The sequence below is a fragment of the Myotis nattereri genome (assembly GCF_964212035.1).
Source record: "Myotis nattereri genome assembly, chromosome: 8".
Taxonomy (NCBI): domain Eukaryota; kingdom Metazoa; phylum Chordata; class Mammalia; order Chiroptera; family Vespertilionidae; genus Myotis; species Myotis nattereri.
In genome coordinates this window covers 30,145,622-30,168,611 of record NC_138083.1, presented here as the reverse complement: position 1 = coordinate 30,168,611, position 22,990 = coordinate 30,145,622, and the positions used below count along the sequence as shown (strand labels likewise).

Here is a 22,990-nt window from a genome sequence, read left to right as displayed (position 1 = left end):
TGGCATTCTCTTCTGTATTTTGGGAAACTGAGGCACAGAGCAAGCAGACTGCTGCTGGAAGCTCAGCAGGCCCATCGTTTTGGGAAGAGTCCCTTCTCCGGCAGGGAGTATGCAGGAGCTTATCCACACTGCCCGAGTCCTTGCCTGCTGGGTTGAGGTGAAAGCTGTGGCAGAGCCAGAGGCTGGCAGACGAGCTGAGGGTGGACTTCTTGACAGCTGGACATGGGCCCTTGTTACCTTCAGGCATCATTTGACATCTCCTATGCCCCAGCCCAGTGTTCACAACCACTGGCAACACAGGACGGGATCCTCACTCTCCAGGAAATAAGAGTGAGCCATGCCAGGTGTGATATAATGAGGTGCAGTTCCGACCAGCTTCCTCGAGGAGGTGGTGCTTTTACAGGGTGCTGAGCGACTTTGGCCAACAGAGGAGGAGTTGGCATTCCCAAGGTGGAGGGGGAGGAAGGCCTGGAGTAGTGGGTGGAAGGCAGGTTGGGGAAGGCCTTGACTGCCAAAGTGCTGAGTCTGGACTTGATTCACTAGGCTCCTGGGAGCCACTAAAGGCTATGGGTGCAATGGCTTGGTTAGAACAGTGCTCTATAAAAGCGCATCTCAAACTTCAACATACACCTGGGGAAGTTTGTTAATAGCTCAGATTCTAACTCAGTAGGTCTAGGGTAGGCCCTGAGACTGCATTTCTAACAAGCGCCTGTGGTGTGAAGTAGCCAGTGGCGGGGGGCGGGGGGGGGGATGTTCCCTGGGCCAATCTTTGTGTAGTGAGGGCTGAGATTATGGACTCGGGCCAGGCAGGTGCAGGCATGGGTGCCGATCAAGTGAGACCTAGAACAGGTAAAGGGGACCCTCCAGGTTCCTGTGGATTGTGTTGGGGGAGGTGTGGGGACTGCCTCTGTGGGGGCTGAGGTGGAGGTAGGGGATAGTGTAGAGGGTGCAGGGTGCAGGGTGCTGGGAAGTGGGGCTGGGTGAGGGGGGGTGTCTGGGGCTTGAGTTTCAGGCCAGGAACCAGGACTATCTCCAGGGTGTCTGGCAGTGACGAGTTCCCAAGACTATCATAAGGTGTGTTAGGTGACTGCCCCAGGGCAGGGTGAATGCAGGCGGCACGTAGGCATCTTATCTGTGCCCACAGCTGAGCCCAGCCCTGTGGGTAGCCAATCTGGGGTGAGCATTCTTCCTCTATCCAGGCTTGGCCCAAGGAGATTGGGGAAATAGCTGACTTCAGCCCCAGACATAGCATCTTCTCCTAGAAGCCCCCAGAGTCTCCTCAGCGTTTGAGCCATTCCCTCCAGCAGGTGCAGCGTCCCTTATCCTGGCCTGCATTCTTGCAGCCGCTGTGAATGGTTACATGAGCTGCTGCTGTTGAGGTCTTCTCCCACTGGGCCCCTCCCCGGTGCACCTGGAAGTGGGGAGGCCTAGATGCTTCCCTCTGCTCCGACCCTGGCTGGTCACTACAGGCAAGTGTCTGCTCCCCTCTGAGGCTTCAGTTTCTGTAAATTGAGGGATTCCATCCTCTCCCTGGGGAGCAGGGGAGAGGGTCACAGGATTTGTTGTGTAGGGTATGGCTTCTTCCTAGAATGGCAGCTGAATACATTTTAATATTGTTTTAATATTAAAATTTGGCCAAAACCGGTTTGGCTCAGTGGATAGAGCGTCGGCCTGCGGACTGAGGGGTCCCGGGTTCTATTCCGGTCAAGGGCATGTACCTGGGTTGCGGGCACATCCCCAGTGGGAAGTGTGCAGGAGGCAGCTGATCGATGTTTCTCTCTCATCGATGTTTCTGGCTCTCTATCTCTCTCTCTTCCTCTCTGTAGAAAATCAATAAAATATATTTAAAAAAAAATAAAAAAATAAAATTTGAATGGAGCAGAATGAGCAGTTGGCATGAAAGAACTGTCCAGTGTGCTTTGGGGTCTCCCAAGGCCCTTTGCTCTCTGGGCTTGGCATGGCCTGGGGTTCGGTATCTTAGGGCACTGGTCAGATGAGGTCTCTTTAGACCCTGGCAGGAGTGTAGTCAGTCACCTCACCCAAAGGAAGGTGGTACGGTTCTGCTGCCCTGGGCAATGCCAAGAGGGGCTCTCAAGCTGAATTCCTCAAATATCCCACACACTTCCTAAAAGGACTGTAGGACTCAGTGTCTGCCTGGTGCCCCTGCTGTGCCACGCTCTCCTGAGGGGGCTGCATTTTTCAAAGACTGCTCTGAGAAACTTCAAATAAGGGTAGAAACTGGCAAATTCACTCCACCACACAACGGGAGGTTCAGAATGCTCTTTAAGAGAATTAAAGGCTCTGACAAGTCCTGCAGAAAAGAAGCCATTTGGTGTTTCCCAAAATGATTTGACCACGGAAATCTTTTTTTTTTTTTTTCAACTTCCTACCATCCCACCAACCAGGAAAACACCCGGTGGGAAGGGCTGATGTGGAAATGCGCTGCTCCATGAAAGACTACAAACATGGGTAGCGTCCAAGTCCAGAAGTGCCGGGGAGGGAAAGAAGGGTGGGTGGGTAACTTCCTAGGGGAGGTGGCCTTGGTGAGATGGGTACCATTTGGACAGTCACTGGAAGAAAAGGGCACTGCAGAAGGAGGGAGGGCGTGGAGGCACATGGGTCAGAACCAGCTCTGGGTTCTCATGGCGACAGTTCTGCTTCCCTGGGTGGGTGAAGAAGAGGCCTGGGAGGACCTGTCTGGTGCCTAGGACCCGACAGTTGCCAGGCCCGGGTCTTTGGGATTCTGGCAGTGCCTCCCACCCCACTGCTCCTGCCATCTCCTCGCTCTGCAGGTTCTCTCCCAGCTGTTCATCTCAGAAGAGCGCGGGTTGTGTCCTCTGGGCAAGAAGCTAAACCTCTCGGTGCCTCAGTTTCCTCGTTCGTACTGTGGGACTAACATTATTTCCCTTGTAGGGTTGCTGTGATCATTGAATACGTATTGGTTGCTCTTAGTGTGGCCTAGGAAAGGGGACAGTGGTCAGGGACGTGAGAGGCACAAAGGCCAGCAGAGGGCATGGTGAGGCTTGGGGTGGGGTCCTGATTAGACCAGAGGAGGGGTCTTCCGTAGCGGAGGAGGAAGTGAGGGCACGGTAGCCAGGACTGACTTCCTGGAGGAGTGGCGGGCAGGGTAAGGAGATTTGGGCAGAATGAGGAGATTTCACAGGCCATGGGCCCTAGGGAACTGGTCTGGGTGTGGGAGTCAGAGGATCTGGTGGGAATGGTAGGTGGGTGTAGGAGAGGGGAGCTGAGGACAGGGAGGAGATGTCGGGGACCTGCCTTCATTCATTAGACTATGGCAAACCATTGAAAGTTCGTGTTTATTTTTTTTTAATACTCACTTGAGGGAATGTGTGTGTGTGTGTGTGTGTGTGCACGTGCGCATTATATATATGTAATTGATTTTAGAGAGAGAGGAATGGGTGGAGAGAGAGAAAAACATCGATGTGAGAGAGAAACAGCGATCGGTTGCTTCGGTTGCTTCTCATATGCTCCCGAATGTACCCTGACTGGGGAATCAAACCTGCAACCTAGGTGTGTGCCCTCACCGGGAATCGAACTAGAAACCTTTGTGGTGTACGAGATGACGACGCTCCAATCAGCTGAGCCACCTGGCCAGGGCCTGCCATTGAAGGCTTTTGAGCAGGACAGTGGTTTGATCAGAGTGGTGTTTCGGTGAGAAACATGACAGAGGTGTGATGGTGGGTTGAAGGTGCAAGACGTCTTCCCCAGCATTGGACCTCCTCACTGACTAGCTGTGCCCCTTTACCACTCAAAGCATGGGCAGGGGTCAGGTTGCTTATATGACCCTTATCCTCAGATTCTCAGCGCTCTGAGTCATTTTCCCCAAAAGGTTGGGAATCTCATCCTGTTGCCTTCCTGGAAGGGGTGTTGCAAGTACAGGAAGGGGGGAGGGGGAGTTCCAGGGCCCTTGCTCCCTTCTACTCCTCCCCTGTGGCTGGTGGGGACCGTCCTGCCTTGTTCCTTGCTACACCTCATTTCCTCTGGAGTGTGAGGACTCTTTGTGCAGCAGCTCAGGGGGGGTGACGGGGGGTGGCATTTCAAACAGTGACCCAGGAGAAGTTGCTTCAATGGTACAAAGTCGGGCAGAGCGGAGGGCCCTGGCAGAGGATGCTCAGTGAGCCTGCTCACCCAGCCCAGCCACACTCTCCTGTCCTGCTTTGCCCTTCTCTTTCTTTTTTAAACAAGCAGAGTCCGGGGCTTTTCTGGCTCTCTCTGAACATGCTGGGAGGGCGGAGAGGGAAGAAAAGCATTTAGGTTCAGCCAGAGCAGGGTGGCTTGGCTGGGGGAGCGCAGCACCCCTGATATCCCAATCCAGATTCCTATATCCTCTAGCTACTTCTCGGAGGAGGGTGTAAAGGAAGGTGTGATTTAGCCCAGCAGAGGAAGCACTCGGAAATGAGTTGTAATTTATTAGAAACAGAACAAAGAACCTAGCCATCCCCTGCCAACTTTGTACCAGGCCCTGGCAGACCCAGAGTCCTCTCCTCATGATGCCACACTGGTAGTACCAGCAAATGATATGTCTGGGTCTCTAACCCAGGTTCTTGGACATCCGGTCCAATGTCCATTCTTCATCTCAGACCCCTCAGAGCCTGTCCACAAACCTTTAACCATGCCTTCTCACCACAACCAGACCTCACTTCTTCCCCTCCCCCCGCCCCAAGCTAGGCCAACCCAGCTCCCCAACTTCCTGACCCCAGGGAGGAGGGGCTGCTGGATGCTTTCGGAACTGCAAAAAGCTAGACCTTGAGTCAGCTAGATTTTAAGATGACTCAAGCAGAGACACTGAGGACCATCAATGAACAAACATTGTTGAGAAAGCTTTTTAAATGAGGCCTTTAAATGTTAAACATACAGATCCCCTTTACTTTCTTTTTTTGGGAAAACTAATTTAAAAAATCATACACAATTAATGGGAAATTTTTGATTTAATATGAAAAAGTAACACAAGACAATGACATTGACTCCTTGGTTTTTAAAAAAGAGTAAAACCTGAGCCTTAGTGTCTTGCTAGGTGAATTTTGGAGTGCCTTATTTTTGATGGCAGGCGTGGGACTTCTCTTGACCCCCTTCTCTTCTGTAGAATGGGGATATTGACTGAGGATTCACTTATACGTACCATGTGAAATGCTTAGCGCTGCACTCTGTACCTCAGATGTGCTTAGTGAAAAATAGCGATAATGATGATGATCTATAATAATAAAAGTGTAATATGCAAATCGACCGAATGGCCGAACAGCGGAACAATCGATTGGATGACCTTCTGGACGACTTTCCAGAGAAAACCAGGGCTGTGAGGGCTGAGCCTCTTGCATACATTTTGTGCATCGGGCCTCTAGTAGAATTATAAGAACAAGTATTTGTGGTTTTTTAAAATATGTTTTTATTGGTTTTTTAGAAAGAGAGGGAGCGAGAGAGAAACATGGACTTTTTATTGATTTTTTTTTTTTTTTTTTTTTTTTTTTTTTTTAGAAAGAGAGGAAGGGAGAGGGAGTAACATTGATGTGAGAGAGAAACATGGAGCAGTTGCCTCCCACAAAACGCCCCCTCCTCGGGGATTAAGCCCTCTACCTGAGCATGTGCCCTGACCGGGAATCAAACTGGTGACCTTTTGGCGCATGGGACGACATTCAACCAGCCGAGCCACACTGACCAGGCAAGCGTTTCTTGATTTCAAAGGCTGGTGAGCCATTAAGTCTCTCTTTGAATTCAACAAAAGGACTTGAAGAATATGTTTAGTATCCAAGCTGTGTCTTAACTCCATAGGTGTTTTATGGGGTGAATCATGGCTTAAAGACCAACGTGAGCTTTTCAAAATGAACACCATTGGCTTTTCAGACCTGGTTCCAGCTCCTGCTGGGGTCCTGCTTCGTTGTTTAACTTAATGGAGAGCCCTTTATTGATGATCCTGTGTTAGGAGATCCTGTGTTAGGACTTGTTAGAAGACCACAGTTACACCGCCCTGTAGTTACCACGCAGGGAAAATCTTGGGCCGTTGAGACAAGAGGGACGATCTAGAGCAGGGGTGGGGGCCATCCGGCCTGCGGGCTGTATAAGGCCCATCAGTCATTTGGTCTGGCCCTGCCACGGCATTAGGGGCGAGTTAATGAAAAGTTTCACCCACGAAAGCAGGCTAATTTTTAAGTTGATAATTTTGTATGGGCCTGCAAATGTTGTTATAAATATCCAAATGGCCCTTGGCAGGAAAAAGGTTCCCCACCCCTGGTCTAGAGGGTAGCAGGAGTGAGTTGCTCTTAGAATTTTTTTTGTGTGTGTATGTAGGCACAGCAATTAGACCAGCATCCCTGTCCCTGTTTTTGGAGGATAAAACCAAGGGCCAAAGGGTTGTGGCTTAGTGTAGTGCCTGGCAAACCTCAAGCAAGCCCCTATGGGACAGGGAGACTCAGGCAGCCCACTGACCACCCCACCATCACCCTGGGCAGGAGGCAGATGGCAGCCCTTGTTTTTGGCAGTGCAGCCAGGTTGAGCCGCTAGGCTTGGGGATGCCTCCTGCTGGACAGCCCCGAGTGCCTGGCACAGTGTGTGCAGTGCCAGTCTGTGGGGAGGGGTGAGACAGTAGAAGTGCCAGGCGGAGGGCAGTCTGTAGGCCTGCTGCCCCTGGAGGCCATTGGGGGCCTGAGAACTGAGCAAGCATTGGGCAGAAAGAGATGAGCTCAGTGTTGTCAAGCCCTGCTCTGCCCTCACTTTATCTGGGTGGCCTCCATCACATCTGTTGACCACCTTGAGCCTGCTCCCTCATCTGTAAAGTGGGCACCCGGGTGTTTGGGAATATCAAATGTTGCCATGAATGGAGAGTGCCCAGCTCAGGGCCTCATAATGAGGGACTCCATAAATAGGGGTTTACTGTGTGGTTCATCTGGTGGCTGGATTTTTGGGGGATGTTTTCCTTTTTTCCTCTTGTGATCTTGCATGCCACCTTCACTCTGTGATCTGTGCTGAGTGGGGGCCATAGGAGAGGGAGCTGTGGGAAAAGAGTTCACAGTGAAGGGGGACCCCCTCCCCACAAATGCTGCCTGGACCCAGCAAGCCTTGGGCACTTAGCTCTGCCATGTGGGCTGCAGTGTCTCTTCGGGGGCAGAGAGCTGGCAGAGGGGGGACCCGGTGGCTCTGGAGGGAGGATGGGCTTGCAGGAGACCCCCTCTTCCTGGGGGCTGGAGCTGAAGCACAGTCAGGCTTTGTGCAGAGTCACGAGGGGGCCGGCAGGGGGGAACTGTGCCCGGGCTTGGGCTTGTCTCACAAGTCTCAGTTCTTGTCAGTGGTTTTGAAAGAGTCAGTGGAAAGTGCTGACGGGGCAGTCCTCCTTCACCCCAGAACTGTGGGGCTGCGGCTCCTGGCAGGGAGAGGGTAGAAACCTGGCAGGGAAGCCACCTATCATCTGCCAGCTCACACCTCCCAGGCTTCAAGTGCCCCAGGTGCAGCATGGGTGGGTGTCTGTGTGGAGACACTGACCCGGTCAGGAGCTGGTCAGGACGGTGCCTGCAGGTGATGCCTGATGGAGTGGGGTTGGCAGAGGGACCCGAGGTTGTGTGTTGCGGGGTGTGCTGGGCCCTGCCATGGGAGGTGGCCTCGGGAAGTGTTCCCAGTGCTGGTGTAGGCTTGAGAAGAGGACTGGGTTCCGGAATGAGACCATCTGGGCTCCCCTCCCACCTGCAGGTCCTGCCCTAAGTTCTTTGGCCTCAGTTTCTTGTCTATCTTACCCCACAGGCTTGTTGTCAAGGGGAGAGGGATGACCAGTTGACATAGAACTTGTCAAGGCTGGTTCCTGCGGAGTCATGACTGGTTGCCCAAGTCATCCTTGCCCTCATCCCCACATCCTGTCACTCAGCAAGTTCCCAGAAGGTCACCATAGCACTTCTCCCTCTGATCCCCTGCAGTCACTCCCTCTGCTCCATTGTCACCTCTTCAGAGAGGCTTCCCTGACCTCCCCGCACAGAGCAGCTGCGTCCCCTCACCCTGCTTTGCTTTTCTTGTGGCACCTGCTACCTCTGTTTGGTTAGATCCTCGAAGGGGAGGCTGTTGTTGTGTCCGAGGGCCTGGCACATAGTAGGGCTCGCTAAGCTTTTTGTTGTTCTTATTTTTATTGTGGTAAAATAGACATGACATATAATTTACCATTTTAACCATTTGTAAGTAGTCCCTTCTTATCCACAGGGGATATGTTCCAAGACCCCCAGTGTTTGCCTGAAACTGTGAATACACTATATAGACATTGTGATTTTTAGTATACATACAGACCTATGATAAAGATTATAAAGTAGACGCAGTAAGATTAACAACAACAACTTATAATGAAGTAGAATAATTATAACAATATACTATAATAAAAGTTAAATGAATGTGGTCTTTCTCCCTGTCAAGTATTTTATTGTACTGTATGTCCAGTGTGGATACACTGGACACAGGGATGATTCACATCCCAGGCAGGATGGACTGGAACGGTGTGAGATTTATCATGCTACTCAGAAGGGTACACATTTTAAAACGCATGAATAGTTTATTTCTGGAATTTTTCATTAAATATTTTTGGATTGCAGTTGAACGTGGGTCACTGAAACCTGGGAAAGTAAAACTGTGGGTAAGGGGGGACCCCCAGGATGCCCCTTGCCCAGCCCAGACTGCTCGCCGCGTCGTGCATTGGCTCTGCAGTGCCTGCACTGTTGCTGAGTGACCATGCTGCCCACCTCCCGCTTGCTCTGGATGGTTGGGACAGCAGGTGATGCCTACAGTGGAGGGGCCATTCTCCACATTCCTCTACCTGTAGGACCTTGTGCAATCCGGGGAGCTGGGGCCATTCTGCCCTTTCTCTTGTGTGCCCCCATGGGGGTGTGCTTACATGTGTGGCTGACTGGCTTGGGGAAGCTCAGGGCAAGCCCTCCATGCCTGCATTGTGGCTTGGGGAGTGGCTGCTGCAGCTTCGGAGGAAGGCCAGGTGCGTGGCCATGTGGGGCTTGCAGGGTGGTGCGTGGAGGGAAGGAAAGCGGTATTGAGAGTTGACCTTACTAGTAAAAGCAGCACCTCTGAGTCTTTGCACATACAGTTCCCTCTGCTGGGATTCATTTCTAATTTCTTTCCTAGAAATCTTCTCTGACCCCTCTCCCTGCCCCATTAGGCACCCTTCCTCATTCTCTCCCACATTGTTCATTACAGTCCTTATCAAACCCTTATCACTGCATGTGATACCTGTGAGTTAACTGGCTGTGTACCTGTCTGTTTAACCCATTGCTGTGTTCTTCCCTGGGCTGGGAGCCTAGGACCCCTTAGAGAGCAGAGCAGTGGTGATGTAATTCCCATTTTTTTCAGATGAAGAAACAAAGTCTTCCCCAAGATCACTCAGAGCTAGATCCCATCCTGCACCCTGGTCCTCTCGAAGGAGCAGTCCCCAAGGGCAGAGGTTGGCCCTGTCTAGCTTGAGATGCTTTATAGACTTGGAATGCACAGGGCTTAGGGAGCTGGGCAACTGTGGGGAGGGGGGTAGAGGGAGACCCTCAATTTAAGCTGGGGGTAGAGGAGTGGAGCTTGGACACTGCCTGGCTTGCTGTTCTCTCTGCCTCCTCCTGTCCTGCATAGGCAGACATGATATTTCTGGGTAGGCCTGGAGTCTGCATTAGGAGCTTGCTATACATTAGCTTCATGTAGGACCTTTAAAAAAATATCCATGCTGGAACCCCAACCCCAAACAGTCTGATTTAGATGATCCAGTTGAGGGGGGGTGGGGTGGCAAGAGGGGGGCTGGCTATCAGTCTTTTATAAAAATCTCCACTGGCTGGGAAGGAATTCCTGTCTCCTGGGCCTTGTAAGTGGTAGGGGCTGGGCCAGGCTCTCTGCTCGCTCCACCCCAGACCTGAATTTCAGAAAAGAGGGAGCTGGGGCCCTGAGTGAAATGGGGAATTTTCCCTGGGTCCCCATCCTGGGGGTGTTCCCCAGGGAGAGAGATTTGATGACTGTATTAGTTACCTAGTGCTGTGTAACAAACAACCCCAAAACTTAGTAGCTTAAAACAGCAGTAAACATTTATTATCCAAACATTTAGTATCCTCACAGTTTCTGTGGGTCAGAAACTTGGGAGTGGTTTTGTTGGATGCCCTTCTCTCCTAATCCTCTGTTTCTCCCCTGTCGTCAGACCACAGCAGTGCCACTGCAGGGTGAGGTGGTCTCTCCGAGGCCTGGAGGTCATCATCCTATAGTAGGGTCTTTGACCTCTCTATTGGCTGGACCTCCTCCTGCTCTTAGCACATTTGGTGTCCTGGCCCAGTCCTCCCAGTGGTCACCCCACTAGTGTGCAGACTCGGGCCTGTAGGAATATAATATACCATTGCTGTTACATGCCCGGTCGTGGGCTAAGCACTCTGCATTGTCACACTCAACCCTGTGAGGCAGGTATTCTTTATCTCCATTCACTTGATGAGGAAACTGAAGCTCAGGTTATTGGTCTAATTAGTGGTAGAGATTCAAACCACCGGTATTAAGAAACAAGTGATCTGGCCCAGCTGGTGTGCCCAGTGGTTGAGCATTGACCTATGAACCAGGAGATCACTGTTTGATTCCCAGTTGGGGCACATGCCCGGGTTGCAGGCTTGATCCCCAATGTGGGGCGTGCAGGAGGCAGCCGGTCAATGATTCTCATCATTGATGTTTCTATCTCTCTCTCCCTCTCCCATCCTCTCTGAAATCAAGAAAAATGTGTATTAAAGAACAAGTGATCTGACCCCAGACCTGTATGAAAACCATGGTGCTATAAGGTGTCCCCTAAGGAGGGGACTATCAAGTTATATCGTCAAGTGAAACACAGTAAAGTATGTTTTTGTGATTATGTTTGTGTGTATCTGAGATTCCTCCAGGGGCATGGTGACTTGGAGGCTTCAGAACAGGGTTGGTGTCTTTTTTTTTTTTAGTTTAAATATATATTTTTTTGTTGACAGTATCCAGATGTCTCCCATTTTCCTCCCCTGTGCCCTCCTCGGTCCGGCCCCTACCCCCTACCACTCTATTTTCTGTGTCCATAGGCTATGCATATAAGTATATAAGTTTTTTGGTTTATCTCTCCCCATCCCCTCTGAGATAAGTTGTTCTATGCCTCCATGCCTTGGGACTTATTTTGTTGGTCATTTTATTTTGTGCATTAGATTCCACAAATAAGTGAGATCCTGTGATCTTTGTCTTTTTCTGACTGGCTTATTTCACTTAGCACAATAATCTCCAGATTCATCCATGCTCTCTCAAAGGGTAAGAGATCCTTCTTTTTTACAGCCCCACAGTATTCCATTGTATAAATGTACCACAATTTTTTTATCCACTCATCTACTGATGGGCACTTGGGCTGTTTCCAGATCTTAGCTATTATAAATTATGCTGCTATGAACATAGGGGTGCATGTATTCTTTCTGATTGTTTCTTAGGATATATTCCTAGAAGTGGGATCACTAGGTCAAAATGGCAGTTCCATATTTAATTTTTTGAGGAAATGCCATACTGTTTTCCACAGTGACTACACCAGTCTGCATTCCCACTAACAGTGAGTGAGGGTTCCCTTTTCTCCACATGCTTATCAGCCCTTGCTGTTTGTTGATTTGATGGTAGCCATTCTGACAGGTGTGAGGTGATACCTCATTGTCGTTTTTATTTGCATCTCTCTGATGATTAATGACCTTGAGCATTTTTTCATAAGTTTATTGGCCATCAGTATGTTCTTTTTGAAGAACTGTCTATTCAGTTCCTTGGCCCATTTTTTAATTGGGTTTTTATCTTCCTTTTGTTGAGTTGTATGAGTTCTTTATATATTTTGGAAATTAACCCCTTATCAGATATATCACTGGTAATTATACAGTAGGTTCCATACAGTGGGTTCCCTTTTCATTTTGATGTTGGTTTCTTTTGCTGTGCTGAAGCCTTTTAGTTTGATACAGTCCCAATTGTTTCTTTTTTCCTTTGTTTCTCTTGCCCTAGGAGATGTATCGGTGAAGCTTCTACTACATGAGCTGTCTGAGATTTTGTTGTCTATGTTTTCTTTTAGGATGTTTATAGTTTCTTTACTTACATTTAGTCTTTCATCCATTTTGAGTTTATTCTTGTGTATGGTGTAAGTTGGTGGTCTAGTTTCATCTTTTTGCATCTGCCTGTCCAATTTTCTCAGCAACATTTGTTGAAGAGACTGCCTTTGCTCCATTGTATATTCTTGCCTCCTTTGTCAGATATCAATCGACTAATGGTGTGGGTTGATTTCTGGGGTCTCTGTTCTGTTCTGTTGGTCTATATGCCTGTTCTTGTGCCAGTGCCAGGCTGTTTTGATTACGGTGGCTTTGTAGTATAGTTTGATATTGTGACCCCTCCAACTTTGTTCTTCTTTCTCAAGATTGCTAGGGCTATTTGGGTGGCACCGTGGTTTTGAGGCTGGTTTTCTCTCTAGGATCAGCCCTTTTAGGAGAACTTCCTTCCAGGGAAGTGAGTGATTGTGAGTACCATTTCATATCTGTCCTCTTGTGCCCACAGTCTGGTGTGCTGTCCCCAAGGGCAGTCTGGCACCAATGTAGTAAACCAGGATAGTGACCAACTTTGTGGTTCCTTACAATCCTGTGGGTGCTGACTTCCTGGAGGGGGGTCCCAAGTTGGGGTGTCAGGTACTGCTTAAAAGGAGGAAACCTAGGCCCTGGGTGTCTCATCCTAAAGTTTGCTTAAGGGAGCCATAGTGAAAACTGTGCCTTTAGGACTTTTCTCAGGGACACAGGAGACTGGCTAATAGAGTCTGGGATCAGGGCCAGCCTTGTTAAGGGTAGGAGAGATTATTCCCATTTTACAGATGGGGAAACCAAGGCTTAAGCCAATGGACTCTCCAAAGGCCACACTGGTTAGGGGCAGAAGTTACTGTCTGGACAATTTTATCTCCTCCAGGCGTGTCCAGAGGTGGCATAGTCATCATATAAAACCCTGACCTGTCTCTGGGCTGAGGGGGAATGGGATTTGCCTGCTTCTGTAAGATCTGGGATCTTAGTGGAAGAATGTGGGCCCTGCTGGCAGACAAGTGACTGCCTGTCCTGCCAGACAGGACATCTACGGGTAGATGCACACACAGATGGGAAACCAGGGCATGAGGTTGGAGATGGAAGCTGAGCTCACATTTCCAGGGTGTCTGGCCCAGATTTTTAAAGTTCATAGGAGATGTGTAGAAGCCATCAACACCAGCACTTGATCTGCTCTATTGTCAGAGCATGATCCACTCACATGCTTTTGCTGAAGGTAGGATCTCTAGGGTGGAGTTTGGGGTAAAGCTGTTGGGGTTGGTATGGGAGCAGGAATTCAGTCGTAGGCTCTGTCCTGGCCCATCTCCACCTCTCTTTGTCTTTCCAGCCATCAAGACTGCGAGCTGAACGTTATGCCCATCAGAGACCGTACCCTTTCTCTGGCTTTTTTCCATGTTTGCTTCCCCCTCCTCTGTCCCCAAGTAGGCTTCTAGCCAGAGGCTGGTGGTCTTCAGGGTCTGTCCCTTCAGGCAGCGATAAGCTGAGGTCCTGGAACAATCCACCTGGGTCTCTCTGGCCTTGCAGAGCATCATGGGAAATAGAGGCTGGTCCAGAGTGCTCACCTCTCCAAGAATGACACTAGTGCTTATGTGGGCCGTGCTGTTGGCCATGTCCCTCCCAAATATATAGTCGAAGGCTGCCTCTCTCCACGTAGTACAGGCTTCCCACTTCAGAAAAGGCTTACAAAGACTTTCAAAGCTGTTCTTTTAGGGACTTTACACATCTGGCTGTGGGGAAGAGATGTGGCTAACAAAGACGCTGTGCTTGGAGAGAAGTGTGAGTGCCAGGAAGGATGATGGGCCCTCCCCAGAGCTTCTTCCTCATCTTGGTCTCGAGGGGGCATAGCTGGTGGGAGGGCTCTACGGAATGAGGCACCCACGCCTTGTTCCTTTTATGATCCCATCTCTGATACCTGTCCCTACCCCCAGAACTGGGTAAGTTGAGACAGTGTTGAGAGTAGTCTGATTGATGTCAGGATCAAGACAGAGAGTAGTCTCTTTGGGAACTTTTTCCTTTTGTTCTCTCTCTGAGTCCCACCAGGTAGCTGAACCTGTCCCCATTTTATAGATGGGAAAGCTTCAGGTCTAAAGGAGGCAGTTAAGCATCTGATGCGGGGTACAGATGCTGTGCCTTTGGGGTGAGTTCAGATGTGTTGGCCAAGTATTTCCCAGAGAAGGTGTCACCTGGCAAAGGAGAGACTGAGCTGGGGCCTGGGTCTCTGGGCTCCCAGGCCCATGTTCTCTCCCTTTCCTTGTGTCTCCTGGGCTCATAGGCTGTCCTTGTCCTGTGTCTGCCTCTCCCACTCCACCCCCCCCCCCACCCCCCCATCAGTCACTGGCCAAGCCTGGCTCAGCTATCCTGCCTCTTTCACTTCCTGATTGGATGGGCAGGGTGAGGAGTACTGGGGAGGGTCTGGCTAGGGGGAGCTCAGGCCCAGCCCCTTCCTGGGTTGAGGGGTAGGAGGGGCCTTGCAGGCAGACACAGAGCCCCTTTGTCTGGGCCGCTGTGCAAAGCAGCTGGTCTGGGATTTCTGGGTGTTTTTACATCTGAAGAATAATTGCATTGTCTGGGGGCCCCTCGAGAATCCAAATTCCTCCCAGACCTGCCAGGCAGTCCAAAGAGATTCCCTTAAAAGCCCCCCTCCCCTCCTGTTGGAAGCTGAGGTAGAGTTCCCTCCAGGGAAACTGAGGTAGGGCTGCTGCCCTCGAGCACTGAGCACTAGGAATACCCATTGAGAGGAGAGACTTGGAATTCCCCAAGGTTGCTTGGGGAGGGTGCAGGTGGTCCCCACAGCTCACAGGAGCTTTGGGGCTTAGAGGAAGGGAGGAGGCTGCTGTTTGGAAGGGGTGGGTCTGTTTGGAGTGCTTCAGCTGGTGGAAGCTGGACCCTGAGGGGTGAGGAGCCAGGTGGGCTAACTGCCTTGGCCATGCTCTTCTCCTCTGGGAAATGGGTCTTGCACTTGGGTGACCTTGAGAAAAGGGCAGGAGGCAGGCACATTTGGGAGTAGCCTATGTTCAGAAGGGAGCCAAGGAAGGGTGGACATTTTTTGTATTTTGTGAGGGGTGACCTTGGAAAGGTGTGGGGCACTTGGGGAGAAGGCCCTTTGCGGCATCGGTTTTGTTGTAGGAGCTCCTGATGGGGAGGGAAGTGGACTCCAGCACTAAGGAGAAGGGGCACCTTGTTCTGAGCTGGACCGCCGGATCCCTGCAGTCCGTTCACTCCTGGGACTGTGGCCCTGCTCAGTGATCGTGGGGCTCTAGCCTCCCTCCAGAGTAATAGGCAACAGCATTTCCTGGGGCTGAGATGCCCAGGCTTTGAGAATAGGCAGGGGGCGGGTAGTGGTGATTGCAGAGCAGAACCAGTATAAGCAGCTCACATTTCCAGGGTGTCTGTTGCTTTAGGGAACATCAGTGGAGCAGGCCTTGCTGGTGGTTCAAGCAATAGACAACCGTGCAGCTACACAGCTGCACAACCACAGCGCTCTGCACATGGGTGTGCGTGTAAGAGAACCGAGAGCCAGATCCTCTGATGTGTGCAGGAGGTCGTTTCCCACAGGCCTTCAGCTGGGCTGCACTGGGGATGTTCAGCTTTAGTGAAGTTGGGGTACGTGTGTATGTTTGAGGAGGCAGAGTGCAAACTGAAGTCACAAAGGTCAGCTAGGTCCAGAGGGTCAAGTGCCAAGGCCTTCCTTATGCCTGGTTCAGGTGGAGGAGGCAGGCCCCGCCTGGGGACGTTGAGTGTAGAGGCAAGGTTATCTGGACTGTGGAGTTGACATGGTTTGACCCGATGGATAAGGGCGGGTCTTCCATGAAGGATGCCTTCAGTTTTGAGCCTGGGAGTGCCTGGCAGGCACTCCAGCAGTTTTAACTGCCATGGGGAAAGCGTCAGGCGATGTGTGGTGACCCCGGCTCAATTCTGGGCATTTCCAAGAGGGGCTGGGCAGGGTCACATGTGGGAGGCCAGGACTAAAACATATCTCTGGTATTTGGTGATCGGGAGGCAGTTCTTGGAGGGTAAATCTCAGGGTGACAAAGGAAACTGGTGAGGATATTGAGAGAAGGTGGGTGGGGAAGTTGACACATGCTTGGCTGCTAGTGCCCATTTCCGTTGGGTGGCCTCCTAGTGTTCATTCATCCTTGTTTGGTGACCCTGCCAGGGGACAGGGTTTTTGTTCCCTGTGTCCTCTCTCCTCCCCCTGCTGCCCTCTGCTTTCCAGTTTGGTTTCTTGGGCAGGTCAGTCAGGGCAGTGTGGGCTCTGGGCAGCAGGGGGAGGTGGTGGCCTGCAGGCTGGAATGGGATGGAGGATGGGGGTGGGCAGCAGGGCCTCTTGAATGGTGGTGAGGCCCTCATGCAGTGTCTGGCCTGATTCCTTGAAGCTGCCGGTCTTGGCCTGCTTGTGGACTTGGGGATACAGGCTCCCACCCCCATTTTGGCATGTAAGCAGGGACAAGAAGGCAAGTGCTGTTGTCCTGTGCCCCTGCCCATCTCCTCCCCATCCCTCTTCCTCCTCCCAACCCTCCTCCTCCTCCTCCTCTTCCTCCTCCTCCCCCTCCTCTTCCCTGCCTGGCTGAGCCAGCACTTTTTTTTTCTTCTCTCCTTTATCTGCTTGAAAAGTACAGGGTGTTCTGTTTCTCCTGTGCATACAGATCAAGGAGCGGATGTTATTTATTTATTTATTTCCCCAAATCTAGAGAAGGGCAGGTGGGCACTGAGGAGCATTACGTGATTCTTCCTCAATAAGGCATTTTCTCTTAAAATTAAAAAAAATTTTTTGAAAGGGAAAGATGACACAAACCAATGGAAAATAAATTGCTTTCCCCACCCCCAGTCAGATAACAGGGCACCTGAAAGTCCAGTTCAGCGTTTAGCTGGGGCCCAGCACACAGTAGGTGTCCCTGGACATAATTTTCTCTCTCCCTTTCAGTTTGGACCCCGAGGTGTGTTGGCTCCAAAGGCTGATATGGGGGACATGGGGCACTGACTCCTTACCTATCTGCCGTCAGTGGGCTGTGCGTGTAGCCTCTCTGGCTTCTTGGGGGTGCTAGGGGTTGACAGGCCCATCTGGGATGAGCTGTGAAGGTCAGGGGTGCAGGTGACCTATACAGCCCACTTACCTGCTTCTACTGTGGCACCCCAGGTGTGATGTCTGAGTTCAAAGTCTCTGATGGTTGGGAACTCAGGATTCTTTCTGTGTTCATCTTAAAGGCAAGCTGCTCGCCTGTACTTCCCACAATCCACTCCTGAACCCGGTCCCAAAGACAGTCTGCTCATAATTTAGCTACGGAACTTTACAAATAATTTGTACACACGACGCTTTTGAGAATCTTGTGACCTCCACATAGGGCCTTATTCGACTGTCACAACAGTGCAGTGGGGGGTTCCCTGATGAGACTAGTTTCATCCCAGCCACACTCTGGACTCCACAGGAGCTTTTTGAGAAGGGGATCCACCAGTAAGATTTGAGAACCACTGTGTTGATCCCATCCCTTTATTGAATAAAAGAGGTTTTTTTTGGGGGAGGTGGCCTAGGGCTGGGGGTGGGGATGGAGGCCAAGAAACAAGCATGCAGGCAGAGCGCCCCAGCCCCGGGGAACGGGCGTGGCAGCAGAGCCACATCACATTGCGTCATTGGGTGCCCAGCAGTGCTGACGTCAGTGGCAGCTGGCAGCTAGGAGCACCCGGTGTGTTTACAGACCTGCTGCAGAGCAGGTTCCTTGCCTGCGTTGAATCTCTGACCCCTTCTCCCTGCTGGCTGCCCTGGCAGGGGGTGCATGCAGCCGTACCCTCACCTTTATCTACATTTACTTTCCTGTTAGAACCTGGAGGGGGGAAGTGGAGGGGAGGAAAGGACTGCAGGCAGCCCTGACCCCCCATGTAGCTGGATAGAACATCAGGAGGGCCTGGGGAGGGGGTGTAGAGGGACAGAAGAAGGAGGAGGGAGGAGGAATGGGGAAAACCTGGATACAGTCTGAGTTGGGGAGTTCCCTCCCAGGAGCTCTGGGCCATGGCACCACCTTCCGGCCCACTGATGAATCATTTCTGCACTGAGCTGGCCTGGGCCTGGGGAGTTTGGATGGCATTTGGAGGCAGTCCATGCCCAGGTGTGGTGTGGGAGGTGGAGTGGCTGGGGGAGGGGTGAGGAGCAGTTTCTTAGCCTGAGTATATTGAGAAAAAGACTCTTTGCTATACCTTGAGATGTGTGGAGAAGGAAGTCAGTGTGCTGGTATTATTTTCTTTATAGGGAGCCAGGAATGGATATCTGAATGGTTACTGAGGTAGGCACACACATATATGGAATGGCACAAATTCTAAATATCCAACTCTGTGGATTCTTATATGTACACTAGAGGCCCAGTGCACAAAATTCATGCATGGGGGTGTGGGAGAATGGGACCCTCAGCCCAGCTTGTGTCCTCTTGCAATCCGGAACTCCTTGGGGGATGTTAGGCCTAAACTGGCAGTCGGACATCCCTCTCACACTCCAGGATGCTGCATGCACCAGTGACCATATTTTTCATACAGATGAAAGGCGTCTTGCTGTTGTATGGGCAGCTACATTTTTTTGCCCTAATTATAAAAAGTAGTTTATAACATGATCCTTCTGAGGCAGTGGTACCATTTCCCCCATCTTATAGGTGGAAAAACTGAAGCAGAGAGAAGTTAAGTAATTGGCTTTGTCACACAGTTATAAGTGTCAGAATCAGGGCTGACCACAAAATGTGCAAGCCAGAGTCCATGCGGCATCGCTGCATCAGCCTGTGTTTTCAGTGTTAGAGTAGCCTTGCCAGGTTTTAAATTTTAAATCTAAGAGACTATTCCCAATATATAGGGTAGGGTTCTTAGGCCTGGCTGGCAATCAGGGCCATCTGTGGGGCAACCAGTGGGCAGGGTGATGGTGGGGGGGGGGCCGCTGGCACCTGCCTTGGCTGGCAGCCTGGTGCTGCCTGCTGGCCAGCCCTGCCCCCCACTGCCACATTGCCTCCCTCTGCGAGGTGACCTGTGGGCAGGGCGATTGGGGAGCCCCACTGGCACCTGCCTTGGCTGGTGGCCTGGCGCCACCCGCTGGCTGGCCTTGCCCCCCCACTCCCTGATTGCCGCCACCGCCGCCAGTTGCCTCCCTCTCTGGTGGCAGATGCTCAGTACAGGAGCTGCCCCCAACTGGTCAGTGCATCTCATAGTGACCAGTCGTTCCACCGTTTGGTCAATTTTCATATTAGGGTTTTATTATATAGGATTGTAACCACCATCCACACCAAGGTACATATTCTTCCACTCCAGAGAGTTCCCTCCTGGCCCTGTTCAGTTCCCATCTCGTTTCTGTCATCACAGATTGATTTGACCTCTTTGTGAATTTTACATGAATGGAGTCATACAGTATGAACTCCTTTATCTCTGGCTTCTTTTGCTCAATGCAATGTTGTTGAGATTATTGCTGAGAACTATTTCCTTGCGTGGCTCTGCTGTACATAGCACGATAGATTTATTCATTCTCCTGTGGCTGGACCTTTGGGTTGCTTCTGGGCCTTGACTATTAAGAATAAAGCTGCTATGAACATTCTTTAGCATATCTGTTTGGTGGAATATGCCGTATTAGGTACAGGTGACAGCTTTTTAGATGCCCCCTGTCCGCTGCCCAGCAACCACCTTCCACCCATATTTGCTCCCTGTTGTTAGGTCCTGGATACTATTGTAGTCTGCAACTCCTGCCACTGAAACCTCAGCAAAGGCAACTGGAATCTAAGTTGCTTGGGCCAGGGAAGGAACCCATGGACACCTTCAGACCTTTGTGGTCACTCTGGGAATAGAGAGATAGCCTCTCCCAGCCCTTGGGCCCGATTCAGGGACCCCTTCGCCTCCTAGCCATCAGCTGCCTGGCCTGGCGTCTCTGAGCAAGCTGGCTCAGTGTAACTGTCAATTTGATGTCTGGCCTCTGGTGCCACGGTCCTCACGGTTCACTGTTTCCTGGGCTCCTTGGTGCTTTGCGGTGACTGAGGGGCTGGATGGCTGGGGAAAACAACCAGAGGTCTACCCGGAATAGCAGAGGCTCATCCAACACCGGCCTCGTGGCATTTTTGGGGGGAGGGCGGGACTAGGTCCTGCCCACCAAATTGCCACCTCACTGAGGCTGTGAGAGAGCAACAGAAATCCAGAGGAGAAGAGAAGGGGCAAGAAAGAGAGAGTGTGAGGGAAGAACTAGGCAAGGGAGGGAGAGAAGAGGGAGAGTATCTGGGGTTGGTGTGAGCATCCTGAAGTCCATGCAAGCATCCTGGGGTCAGTGTGAGCGTCCTCAGTCTGGTGGGGGCTGAACCACAGCGGCTGTGCTGGCCCAGCTGGTCCAGCGCCAGGCAGTTTCTCTTGACTTTGACCTTCTTGGTCATTCTCTCCCTGGCTGGCTCTTGTTTCTCAGCCTTGGGCAAGAGGTAGTGCCTAACAGGTTTTGGATGGGATTGATGGCTTTCAGGGGCTCCAGGTGGGCCCCCAGCTCTCCTGCTTGCTGGTGCGGGCCCACAGTGCATCCCTTCCTCCTACTCTCCCTCTGTGTGTCTCTTCTTCCCTCCCCACATCCATGGAGATGGCTTTTATTTCCAGGTCCTGGAGGAGGACAGGGTGGACTCGAGGTCTCCCCTTGAGAGCAGAGCCCGTGAACGCCCCTTGGGGCAGGTGGGAAGTGAAGGTATAGTAGGTGAGCTGTGGCATTCCTGTTCCCTGCAGGTTCCTAGGAGGCGAGTGCGGACGGTATGCAAAGTTGTGAATCCAGTGGCGACAGTGCGGATGACCCTCTCAGTCGTGGCCTCCGGAGAAGGGGACAGCCTCGTGTGGTAGTGATCGGTGCCGGTTTGGCTGGCCTGGCTGCAGCCAAAGCACTTCTGGAGCAGGGCTTCACGGATGTCACTGTGCTTGAGGCTTCTAGCCGCATCGGAGGCCGTGTGGAAAGCGTGAAACTCGGTGAGTGCCACCTCAGCCCAGCTACCTCCCAAAGCCACTTCTTACCCCCAGTGCCGTGGCCTTGCCTGAAATCTCATTGCTTTAGCAGCTTCTCTGGGGTAGTTCCTCCACCATGCATGCTGCCTGGATGTTTTCCAAAAGCTTCCTTTGTCCTCTCAGTAGCCCTCTGAGGTAGGCAGGATAGGGCTCTGGCCTCCATTTTTGGAATGTGACCTAGGGTTCAGTGTTTAGGAGGGAGGGGATACCCAGAACCAAGTTCTCTTAGCAGTGGACGGACCAGTTTCTATTTCACAAAAAGGGGAATTCTGTGAGCTTCTATTAGTCATTAACTTTTGGGTGTGAATTAGTGTATCATGACCGAGAGTTAGCTGGGACAATAGAAACTCAGGGCAGTGGATGTGTAAGGGGATTTTGGGCCTCCTTGTGGATTATGGCAGGTCTCTGGGAAAAGGGTCTGTCCAGGTTGCAAAGTAATGAAGACTCTGGAGAAAGCAGCCGGGGTAAGAGACTTACCACAGGGGTGGGCAGATTACGCCAGGGATTCTAGAAGATGGGGTCTTGCCTGACATGCCGCTGGAGACCAGGGCTTCCCAGCCAGGGGGTCTGGCCATTGAGAGATTGAGCAGGTAGGGACCATGGACTGTGGGCTGTATTGACTATAGGATTTTGTGTCCGTGGCTGTTCCCTCACGGGCTGCAAGGCCAAGAAGATTCTGTGTGTCCACTTCTGATGGGTGGGCAAGAGAAGTAGGTGGTCAGGCTTAGAATAAGCAGAGGTTGAGGACACCTGGGTACTTTCTTCTTTCAGAGACTTTGGCCACATGAGGACTCTTCCCCTATAGCATGTACTGGACAGCGTACATGAAGTTGCATCTGTTGTCCCCTGGCACACGCAGGAGAGTATGTTAGCAGTAAGGATGAAAGTGCATCCAGGGCACTTGTAAATGTGGGGACAGCCAGCAGGGAAGGGGGAGACTCTTTGCTTAACACCTGATTAGCTGGCCTGGAGTCTTAGAGAGGGGGCTGCTGCATTTGTGGTTCTTGAGTCTTGATAAGACATTCTGAGATGGAGGCAGAAGAAGGCAGGGCAAACAGCCCAGTCTCAGTGATAGCTGACAGCCAAGACATGCTGTGCAGTGAAATGATGGTACAGGTAGTGAGGAGGGAGAGATGGGGCTGCAGGAGCCTGAGAGGATGCACAATCCGGCAGGAAGCCTTCTCTGGGAGAGGGAGGTTGGGTGGGTCTCAAGTGTTGGGGGAGGTTGGATAGTAGTGAGAAGGCTGAGGTGATAAGTGTGGAATGATATATGTGAGGAACACCACGGCAGACCTGCCAGGGGAGGGGAGAGCGTGTCCAGGCAAGGGCATATGTGCGTGTGTTGTGTGTGCTGACACCCAGGGCTGAAAGCCCAAGCTGCAGTTGGGCTAGCTGCAGTGTGAGATTGTAGCTGTGAATCTCAGTGATAAGAGCAGGGGTCAAGGACGAGAGGCCCCAGGGACACTGTGTGTAGACCTGGAGATAGTAACTGGTACTCTTCAGATGCAGCAGTGTAGCAAGGATGACACAGGCGGAGAAGCATGTGGGAGAGGCTAGGAAATATCCTCAGACTGGGACCTGCTTTGGGCTGCCCCACCTCCTGGCAGAGCCTCATGGATAGGGCTGTGACACTGACCTTGCAGCTGACCTCAAGCTACTCCCCTTGTTCCTGTTTTTGCTGAGCGTCTGGAGCCAGGAAGGGTACCATATTCCTAGCCATCACCTCCCAGTGGCTGTGTGACTTGGAGCTCCCTGCTCTGCCCTGGGGAGGGTCCCCAGGGTTAGTAGGGTCTCCAGGATGCTGGCCCCATTCTGTCCCTATTGGGAGCTAATACCAGGCAAGATTCTTAGGGAGCCTCAAACCTGAGGCTCTAAAGATTGATTAGTAAAAAAATGCCCTCAGGGCCCACCAGGAACCCACTCGAAGCAGGGCACTGGGTTTTTGGCTTTTG

General features: G+C 51.6%; 1 protein-coding gene across 3 annotated transcripts in view; it reads left to right on the top strand.

Moving 5' to 3' along the window:
* SMOX (spermine oxidase) overlaps window positions 1-22,990 on the top strand; it is a 38,719-nt gene that overhangs the window by 6,457 nt on the left and 9,272 nt on the right. For all 3 annotated transcript variants that reach the window (XM_081096807.1, XM_081096808.1, XM_081096809.1), the window contains exon 2: window positions 20,769-21,002. In XM_081096807.1, coding sequence (XP_080952933.1) covers window positions 20,795-21,002 — 208 coding nt within the window. In that variant the 5' untranslated portion in view covers window positions 20,769-20,794. The remainder of the gene's footprint in view (window positions 1-20,768; window positions 21,003-22,990) is intronic.